At 35.7% G+C, this 10539-nt stretch overlaps 1 protein-coding gene across 1 annotated transcript; it reads right to left on the bottom strand.

Annotated features, from left to right (window-relative positions):
* Positions 1-4447: 4447 nt before the first annotated feature.
* On the bottom strand, positions 4448-6238 carry LOC119079339. The gene is made up of 7 exons (XM_037187165.1): positions 6128-6238; positions 5944-6066; positions 5692-5886; positions 5538-5623; positions 5227-5477; positions 4992-5149; positions 4448-4682 (listed from the first exon to the last, which is right to left on the bottom strand). The coding sequence occupies exons 1-7, from the start codon at positions 6192-6194 to the stop codon at positions 4618-4620; spliced, it is 945 nt and encodes a 314-aa protein (XP_037043060.1). The 5' UTR covers positions 6195-6238; the 3' UTR covers positions 4448-4617.
* Positions 6239-10539: the final 4301 nt, after the last annotated feature.

The raw sequence follows: 10539 nt of genomic DNA, 5'->3' as shown, positions 1-10539 counted from the left end.
AATTGTGAGATCAACGGTTGCTAGGAATCTCGCGCCGCGTCATTCACAATAATTCACATTTTGACACATTTTGTATAAGGAAGATGCCACTTTGTGAGTTATTGTGAATGACGCGGCGCGAGATTCCCTAACACCAGATCAACACCTCGAGGAATTTTGGACAGTGGACGAGATAAATCTGCATTTGTAAAATTTATGTTCTGACGGTGCACACACTACTATTTGCTAATGAATAGCGAAGTATGTCATTCCTTTTTGCATGTAAATCTCTAGCGAATCATAAATAAATGAAAGTAAACTTTTACATTATTTCATCACTAAACACAGCCAACATGTGGGTGGTCTGTGGTTGAGCTGGATTGACCATTTAACTATTTACTCACTTGTGCCGGAAGTAACCAGACTCAGTTATGATACGAAATACTACATATGTAAGCAGCAACCTGAGCCCCTTAACTTTCAACAGTTGCGGTACAGTTGCGTCCAAGAAGATTTAAACATTTTCTGAGAATTTGTTGGTTCAACTCAATAAACGATCAATTCTATTTTCGTACAGTGGCAGTCAAATTCCATTACGTATCACCTACGCACTATAAACCAATGAATATAAACCAACTGACACAACTGACTGACAGTTGCACAATGAAAAAAAAACTCATGTACCAAGGCATGTCCATTGAAAGGTGAGGGTAGATCCGTTTGCCAAATTCTTGTTGAAAGACAAGTTTAAATAAATGCATCTCTATTTTATCTGACAAAAAATTTCACAACATTTTCATAGTGACAGTCATTAAAAGATTTTCTTTGAACCATCCATAAGTTTTGTCGCTCTGCTTTCTTTGAAAATTCATAAATTCATAATGACAAAACAGCTTTGCTCCAAATAGCTGTGAACACGAATTTCCACTGGCCGAATGAGCACGATTTCATCCATAGAGATCGGTTTTCATATTGATGAGGTTGTATCTCTATGGATGAAATTCGACCTCGGAATAAACCTATAGGATTGTCGTGTGACGTCTAATGAAACCAAATAAATTACCGCATCGACTTAGATTTTTAATTAGATGGTTGCGCGATTCACTGTCACAGTAAACGAGAAAAAGAAATGACCGAAACTGTGGTATTATTTGTATTTAGGTGAATTCTTCGCAGCTGTCACTTCTTTTTTGCGTTAATGTCACAACGAAGAATTCAACTTACTTGAAACACAACACACCAGCGACCATTTATTTTTGATTTAATGTCACCACGAAAAAAGGGTGTTGGCGCAACCTCCTAATAATATACAACCTTGGCAACCACAGTGGATCATACTGATACAGAGTGTGAGCTGTGTGGAATGTGTGGAATTCATTGAAAACGTGGAAATCATAAGATATGAGACTTTTGAGATGTCGTTCACTGTAACGACGCGACAACTAAGTTTTTTACAGTATATATGACGAATTGAACTTGACAAAAAAATAAATTGCCTTCGTCAAATTGACTTTTCATACAGCATATCATGAGTGCGTTTAAGAAATTTGATGTCACCCGCCTTCGCGAGTGTTCTAACCTGTTCCTTGAGAACCTTCTTTTATAATGTATTGATAGCACTGAACCAAGCAGAATTTTCAAGGGTGGTCTAGTCGACGGAGTAGTCAAATTTTCTTATATAAATTAAGTTTGTTTGGCTGGTATCATTTGAGCAGAGGAAACAATTTTCCGTTAAACAAATTGTTCTATTGCTGGTGCAGTGTTAGGATTCAAAAACAGCTGAAAAAGTTAAATAAGTGAGTGAGCGGTGATGTAAATGTAAAGCAGTGTGCGATTTACAACTGCAGCCGAACACACGTTCAAACAAAACATTTTTTTTTAATTATCAATAAATCGAGCTATTAGTAGAATTAATATCTCCTTTCTACCAGCCATAAATTCGCACATCAAAACCGCACATCAACACGAGTATCAGCAGTTAACAAAATTTAATTGCGAAATAAGAGCTTAAACGAAAAAAAATTAATTTTTTATTACTCCAATAAAAAATAGTTCTCTCTTTCATTATGCAAAAATAAAAGAAAAATGAAGAAAAAAATGATAAAAACCAAAATAACTCATCGCACATTAATTTGCATAATTTTGAGACCATTTAAACAAAACGTTTTGGAATGTCTTAATCAAACAGAGTCTTTTATTGTTCTTAATCTAAGATTTATTTATTTTTAAAAGACATCAAGTGAGGCAGTCTGCAATAATTTATTTTTTGTTTTTCCATCGTAATATATCTACAGATAAAACACGAAAATATTTTCGAAACTAATTCCAATATGAGTTACATTTTGTATGACACAATTTGACTATTTTTTTTATTGCCCGCACATTATATAGACGTTGTCACCGTAAGTTAACAATTTTTTTTTAAAGGTATGTCTGGAATGCGAGAGTGCCTTTATCTAAATTAGGATTTTATTTTATTTTCTGCACAGTTTGTTTGCTTGTTTAGTAAATTTTATTTTAATTTTCGTTGGTCAAATATTGTCGGATTGTGTTGTGTTTAAATAAGCATCCTAAATCTGTACAGAATATCGTTTAACGTCACGTAAAACACTTTCAACTTTAAAAGAAAAGAGTACTGACGGTTACAGATATAAGAAATTCGCACCTGGTAAGAATTGACTGATGTATGTATGTCGAAACAATTGAAGTAATAGATTTTGTAAAAATATATCGCGAACACTTAGCCCAACCCAATCGTTGAAATGTTCAAGTCTGTAAATAGGAAGGTTCTTTGTCCGAATTGGATACTTCCAACGTGTCTGTCACGTTAGTGTGCTACGAATAAAAATAAATGTTACAGTTACTTTGTGCCACCGAGAATTGAAATACGACTCTTTTCAGCACTCATTTTAGTGTTGTAAAGTGACTTATTTCAGCACCCGTTTGATGTGATATTACAACACTCAAAGCAGTGTTGATATGGAATTTGTATGAGTTGTTACAGCATTCGTTTGAGAAAATGCAAAGCAATGTGATCGATCAAATTTGAAGAGTGATTTTACAATGAAAATTATGATTTTTTGTGCTCTTGTCTATTTCAATTCTCGGTTGGCACAGAGCATGATGTGTTACACGTATTGTAATGAGATTTTTTCAGCACACGACCCAATTTTCCTTACGAGCTCCGAGGAAAACTTGGGTCTAGTGCTGAAAAAATCAACATTACAATACTTGTAACACAACATACTATTTAAGCATAATAATGTTCGAAAACTGTGAACTTTAGATCCCTCTGTTGCATAAAACGTTTTATGAATCCCGGTGCGAAGTATTCATTAGGCTCACTATGTGTATGAATAAAGTACTTCGCACTCGATGTCATAAATAACTATTATGTAAAATGAATCGTATTAGGATATGAAGAGATCGTGTGCGATTATATACCAGCATACGATTCGTGTTGCAAACAACGTTTTATGCAATGAAGAAAATCGAATAAATACCGAAGATAATCTTTCTGTGAATTCAGTAACAAAAGGCTTTTATCGCACTAGTGAGATACGTTCAAACGACATTACACACAGGCGTCTGGTTGAATTTTCAGCCGAAAAGCTGTACAGTGTTCAAATGGTTCAAATTCATCTTAAATTGTGTTACGTTTTCTGATCTTTGGAGAGCATTGGTTTTACGATTATGTTTGAACACATTAGTCAATGCTTGTCGTTTATTCATGCAACACTTAACAATTACAGGTTACGGGAATACCTGTAGGTAAAAGAAAACCATCAAAATTAAGACACGTTCTCAGAGCCAGACTGGCTTAAAAAAGCACTTCGGGATAAAATCCAAAAAGCCCATCTTTTCGGGTGACTATTTCGAATAAGGTCCAAGCTATTATGCGCTTGCTCATATTTTAGAAGCTACTCGAAAAGATGCTATTTGTGAACAGTACGAACAGTGTCACTATTATTGTACAAATAGTTCGTATATCGCAAGCGGAGCGGCCGATTTTTTTTCATACTTATATTTCAAAGGTGGCTATGTAAACAAAACACCTTTTGAGGTTAGCTTTCTGAAATTGACAACTTTTTTGACCCTTTTTGAGAGAAGATACCGCTATTTGATACTGATCTATTGTCTGTTGAAATACTCTGGAAATAGGGCGTATTTCTTGCTTACCTCTTGAAGAAAAATGAAACTCGTGTGAAAACGGCTCTCGCTTCGCTCTGGCCACAAACTTTATTTTTTTCTTATCATCGACATCGACACTAAGACATCACGCTAAGACATCGGACTGAATCCTAGATTGGCGTGGAGTAACCTCAAAAATAAAAATTTTTCAACTCTTTAAAATATACTTTTTTCCTTCGTCTGACAGATTCGCCGACACCGATTATTATTACTCCAGTATTTTCCATTAACGAACTGAACCCAAGAATTTCTTTCTCGAATAAAAAAGTTTTTAGGAATGAACAAAGTGTGACAAATATTTTCATGTATTTAAGGTTCTTGGTCACACATTCATTTTCGATCATAGTAGTGAACATTTTAGAGTGTTTATCATTCGTAAGACCCTCATCAGTCAACGGAATTAAACATTTTTCTGGAATTTTATTTTATTTACAATTAAAATAGTTTTTACCCTGCAACGACTCGAGTACCCATAAGGTAGACAGCATAAATTTGTTGACCTTTTCGAGTAGCTGCAAAATTCATTAAATAGTTTATTGGTCATAAGCATTAATCGGGCTGGAAACCACGCAAAAGAGAGTAAAATAAGCCAGGCAGGATTTGGCTAGGGACCTGAAGTATCTAGTAGCCATATATTTTGCGAATAAAATCATTAAATTTATGTTATATTAGTATTCACTTGAGTTCATTTTCATGCAGTGTATCAGGTCGCTTATTTGACTGTTTAAAAATGGATCGCTCCTGCCTGATTTATTTTACTCTGTCGTGGCTGGAGACGTATATAGAATTCAAAAATTCTTGAGAGAATCATATTTACTCACCGTACATATCGTCAAGATAAGCGAACCAATCCCAACAAGCATATGGATTAATAAAAGGCACAGCAGAAATTTGAGGTAGCAAAACAATAATGTTGTTTACTTCAGCTACTCCCATAATGTCGACTTTTGTGGAGGCAAACGTATTTCCGATAGTGCCTCTAGAAATTAGGGAATCATTATAAAGTTTCAAAAAAATTGAAATGGGCACAAAAAATAAGATGATGGTCTGCTGCACCTGTTTTGGAAACATCCATGGAACATAATGTGAAGTCTACACCTTTCGCCGTTACGACACGCTGTTGGAACGTAAATAAGTCCGCTAGTGCTCATGCTGGATAAAATCGGATGTAGTGCAAAAAATTCAGACTGATCGAAAGTCAAAAGATTTGTAAAATTCCCAGCATCGTCTGCTGGCAAAATCATTCCACCGTACAAATGATTCAACATGTGGAATGCTCCATCATATCCGATATTTTTCATCGTTGGCTGGAATAGATTCGAAAAATGAATATTTTCTTCCAACCGGAACCAAATTATTTTCCATACAAAGCCATGTTTAAAAGGAATGGTAAATTCAGTTTCAATGTCTGCGCCATAGTTAGTGTACATTGTTAGTACATTCTGTCCCGAAGCTTCAAAAAAGATATTCTTGTTGAATGAGAGTATATTTTTTTGCTTGACGAAGTGTTTATCATAATACCTGGAAGAATTGCAGTGTCTTTTGTGCCATGGTAAATGAACACTTTGTCACCTGCAATGTTAGCAACTGAGTCGATTAGATTACGATTCGCCAGGTCATTTACTTGCTCAATTAAAAAGCTAACATTCACTGCAGTTGGATTGAAAAGACAGAAATCTACAGCATCTTTACCATCTGCAGCACATAAGTTGGGCACTGAACATTTAAAATTTCATCACTTGATTCAGAAAGATGTTTAAAATGAAAATGAACCTCCAGAAATGATTCCGGCACCAGCAATTTTACTTGAATGCGCAAAATGGAACTGAGTGGCCATCATTGCGCCAGAAGAAAAACCAGAAACTGTTATGGAATATGGATCGACATTGTACGTCTCTGAAATATGAAAATGTCTTTTGAAAAAATCGAATATCCACTAAAGCAGTTGATGAATTACTTAGTCTCTGACTGACTGCACCGTTTACAAATATGGACAGTAAGAGAAAAACCAAAATTTTCTTCATTTTCAAGACGAAGAGTTGAAAACACAACTTGACTTGATATTTGCGAAAATTGAACTACGTTCAGTATGGAACTTATAGCCCAATTTATTGAAGAAAAAAAAACTGAACAAATATTGGCATTTCATTTAAAATTCAATGTGCGTCAACGTTTCTCTGACGGTGAATTTGCATAACAGAAAAAGCAAAGAAAGACCAAGTTTTGTCGAGTCTGAAGTAAAGAAATTGTGACCTTGTTCTGTGATACGTCATACAGAACCAGAAAACGGGACCGGTAGTCTTGCTTCATAGTGTAAAATTCCTTACGTAATTTCAAATGTATGTTCTGAATCGTGGGATTGCGAAACTCGCCTTCGGTCCCACATTTTTTCCTAACATAGAAACATTGCTCAAAAATCACAAGTATCACGTGGGCCGGGTTATCACCCGAGTGCAAATCGTCTTTCAAATAAAACATTTCAATGAACGGTCACGTCGAGTGGAAAAAGTATTTCAAGTGAAACGTTTCAACTACACGAAGCAAAATACATCTTTCATAATGTTTCGCCCGCTTTTCTGATGTTAAGAAGCTCTGATTGAATTTATCCTTTTACAAAAGTTCTTAAACTATAATAGTAGGACGTTTGACTATTGTCTCGATCTGAGAGAAAATTAAATTACGTCTTTCGACGTTTTGCATTAATATGCAGTTCAAAAATACCATTTCTCATCAGGTCACGGCGACAGTGGTACTTGATACAGTACTCTAGGAACACCATATCAATTTGCACACGAACAAGTATAGCGAATCATAATCGGAAAGAAATTGTTATTTTTGAACTGCATATTAAGAGGAATCACCCCTTTTTCCTAGCACAAAACCCGATAAAACGGCCTGAAAACTGCAGCCCTAGCGCTTCGCTAATTTACACTATTAATTCACACCTTTTCTGACAAAATAATGGTTCCACATTTTTGAAAAAACAATTAAATTTGTTATTTTTTTGATATTTAAAAGTGCGTCTTTTTGACTGAATTTTTCCACAAACTGCACGTTTATCTCGTCACACAATAATTTTCACTATAATAAATGTTCACACATTTATGAGAGATTTCTATGGAATTTTTCAAAATTTCCTCTACGCAACGCCAGGTGGCAGAGTGAATTTGAATATTTTGGTGAGTGAAAAAACTAAAGGAATGGAAACTCTTAATGCAAAACGTCGAAAGACATATTTAATTTTCTCTCAGATCGAAACAGTGGTCAAACGTCCTACTATTTGTTCGACATTGTGCCTGTCTAATGGCACGGATTCGTTGTTGATGTGATGAATGCATTTAGCATTCGATGTTAACCAATATAATGATAATATGTTCATATTTTGGCCTAACAAATTCAACAAATATAGATACATTGCACTTCGTATCTATAGAAGAATCAAACCACCGTCGTCACATACATGTACGGCTTATGAAAGTTTGAAAAAACTTCCTAACTTTCACATCGTTTGAGACGCAAAAGCCAAAACTCCGACTCCGACTTCACAATACCCAAACCCAGCGAGCGATGTATTCCATTCGCTATGCCTCCTAGATTACGCTAAGCCAACCAGGTATGTAGAAAATGGACAAACACACAAAGAACTGACCCTCAGCTGGTGTACAGTTCGACTCAAGTTTAGTGTCGAGCTTCCGATCTCTCTGAGAGATTCACCTTTCGCATATGATGGCTATCTTATGTATGCTTAGAGAACGGTACATATTAATTATCTCTGTTTGAGACGCAAAAGCCAAAACTTTAAACTATAATAATAATCAACGGAAAAATTGTCGACCTGTGTTATTTCAGAGGCGAATTGAAGGGGGACACTTAACAACACATGCAATTTAAATTTTACAAATAAATCATTGCGAATAAATGAAAATCTTAAAAAGGCCATTCGCGTCTTCGTCCGACTCAGGCAAAAAGACCTTGGGAAGTCCACGCGAATTCCCAGTATGGCCAGTTCCGTACTGCACTTTCTCGAAGCTCTTTATATTTCAAATAATTCCGAGCAGCAGTCTCAGAACCGTATTTAGAAAACAAGAAGTCTCGTTCTGTTCGGGTTAATTAAAAAGTTCGTCCAGTTGAAAACAAATAATTTTTCGTTCTTTTTGATTTATTGAGCCAATCGATGAAGCAATAAATTAGGCTTAACTGTCGATTAAAAATATTGCATAATTCGTTGGTTGCCATGCCATATAAGAAATTTGAACGGAAATATCGAAATACAATCGAATAACCGGCGCGGCGCCACCCGAACATGCTGATTTTGAATCATTTTCTTATCGATGGAGATCAGACGAATCACTAAGCCGTATATCATTGGGGATTGTTTGAATAATAGCTGCTTTTTGGCTGATTCGACATGGCAAAAATGGATGTTAAATGTTATCAATTATATGACACACATTAAAAGTTAGAGAATAGCCTAGTCATGCATGGAATGGAATGTGAAAAAGTATCTAGTGAATAAACAATTCTCTTTATTAGATCGTTGAGCTATCTGGAAATTCCCACAAATGAATTAATTTTTGTTTGATTTTAGTTTTATTCAAGGAATTTGTTAGTTCAACCGAGAATGAGTGATAAGAGGATTTGCCTTGGTATAAAGTGATTCTACGCAATTTTTGAGCGACGTTTTCTTTGCTCTGTTGAATCGTCACATGTAAATAGCCTTTTTGACCTCAGATTTGTAATTTGATCGCTATGATTTTGACATATTCTGACCTAACCAACGCCATTCAAGCAAAAGTGATGAACTGGTTTTTTACAGTGTTTTAGTGGTCATTCAAATAGTACGCACTCTTTTTAGGGGGGATGGGAGTCTGACAAAAGCGTGATGCCATACAAGCTTTCCAAAAATCGACTTTTATAGCGTGCGTACTATTTGAATGGCCCCTTACAGTTGTGTGACATACTATCATTTTTCAGTACCCCATTTAGAGTACAACTTATACTTGAAGTGCGTGGACCTAACCCATTCATTATTCTAGAGATAATTGAGATTGTTACATTGAAAGTTTTATTGAGAGCTAGTGTTTATCTACTGTTGTCGAAGGAATATACGCTTCTATAGTTCAAATACGACGCTCCCGATAACTCGTTCCTACTAATTGAGGGCATTAGTTAAATTGGTAGTACTATGAAAAAGCCACTACCCAATACAAACAGAAACTGTGGATTTGTTCGTGAAATTTTGAATATTTTTTTACCTGAATTTAAACGTAATAAAATTCAAAGTCAAAGTTACGACGCGACATACAGACAAACGCTCAACAGAGAAGAAACAAAACATCGCCTAATTTGCAAACATATTCCAAATTCTTCACATCATGCGTACCACATACCAACGAAACTCTATCACATCCTCATCTATTTTTGGAGTCATCTTCCTACTTACTTTCTTCGACAACACTTGAGAAATGTTTATTATTCAACTGGAGAAGAAAACTAAAACGATTGGAGGAGTCAACGAACCTATCTCATTTGCACATGAAAACTTTGTGTAAATATGATGAAATTCTAATGAAAAAGGAATTTTATTAGGAAATCAATACGCATCGGAATGTACAGAATGGTGCGTCTTTTTGAGGTTTGAACTTTGTGTATATATTAAACATTTAGATGGTAGACATTCGTTTAGTTGAATTCGGTAGGAATTTTGAGAATTAGGTGATGAAGATAAGGTCTACATATAAATTCTGCCTGTTGTTATATTCATCGAACCATTTCCACAGAAAACAATAACCATACCAACAGCGAACATACGACAAGCAGAGCTTTTCAGTTCAATCAAAGGCGATAGAAATCATTATCATTTCTTTATCATTCTATAGTCAATACTACCACCATCCCCGGAATGAATTATCAAAATATTTCGGGTCGTTCCTCAGGTATAATGATAATTTGAGAACAACACTGACACTCCCAGCCATTTTGACACTCCAAACCACATTCTACTAACTATACTCACACTTCTCATCACACTGACACTCCCAGTCACACTGGCTCTACCAAGCACACTGAATCTCCCAACCACACTGACACTCCCAACAACGCTGTCATTTATAACCACACTGGCACTCTTAACCATACTGAAACTCCTAATCATACTGAAACTCCTAACCATACTGACACTACTAACCATACTGACACTACAAACCATACTGACACTACTAACCATACTGACACTAATAACCATACTGACACTACTAATCATACTGACACTACTAACCACGCTGACATTCCTAACCACGCTGACATTCCTAACCACGCTGACATTCCTAACCACGCTGACATTCCTAACCACGCTGACATTCCTAACCA

Source organism: Bradysia coprophila, unplaced genomic scaffold (assembly GCF_014529535.1).
Source record: "Bradysia coprophila strain Holo2 unplaced genomic scaffold, BU_Bcop_v1 contig_324, whole genome shotgun sequence".
Lineage (NCBI taxonomy): Eukaryota > Metazoa > Arthropoda > Insecta > Diptera > Sciaridae > Bradysia > Bradysia coprophila.
The sequence above is the reverse complement of the archived record's forward strand: the minus strand, read 5'-3'. Positions and strand labels throughout refer to the sequence as shown.

Bases quoted from the DNA above. Each gene is read 5' to 3' on its own strand.
- LOC119079339 (XM_037187165.1), bottom strand. From the start codon at position 6,194: ATGAAGAAAATTTTGGTTTTTCTCTTACTGTCCATATTTGTAAACGGT. The intron at 6,067-6,127 runs GTAATTCATCAA...TTCATATTTCAG, and splicing joins TGCAGTCAGTCAGAGACTAA to AGACGTACAATGTCGATCCA. The intron at 5,624-5,691 runs GTATTATGATAA...TCTTTTTTGAAG, and splicing joins AGACACTGCAATTCTTCCAG to CTTCGGGACAGAATGTACTA.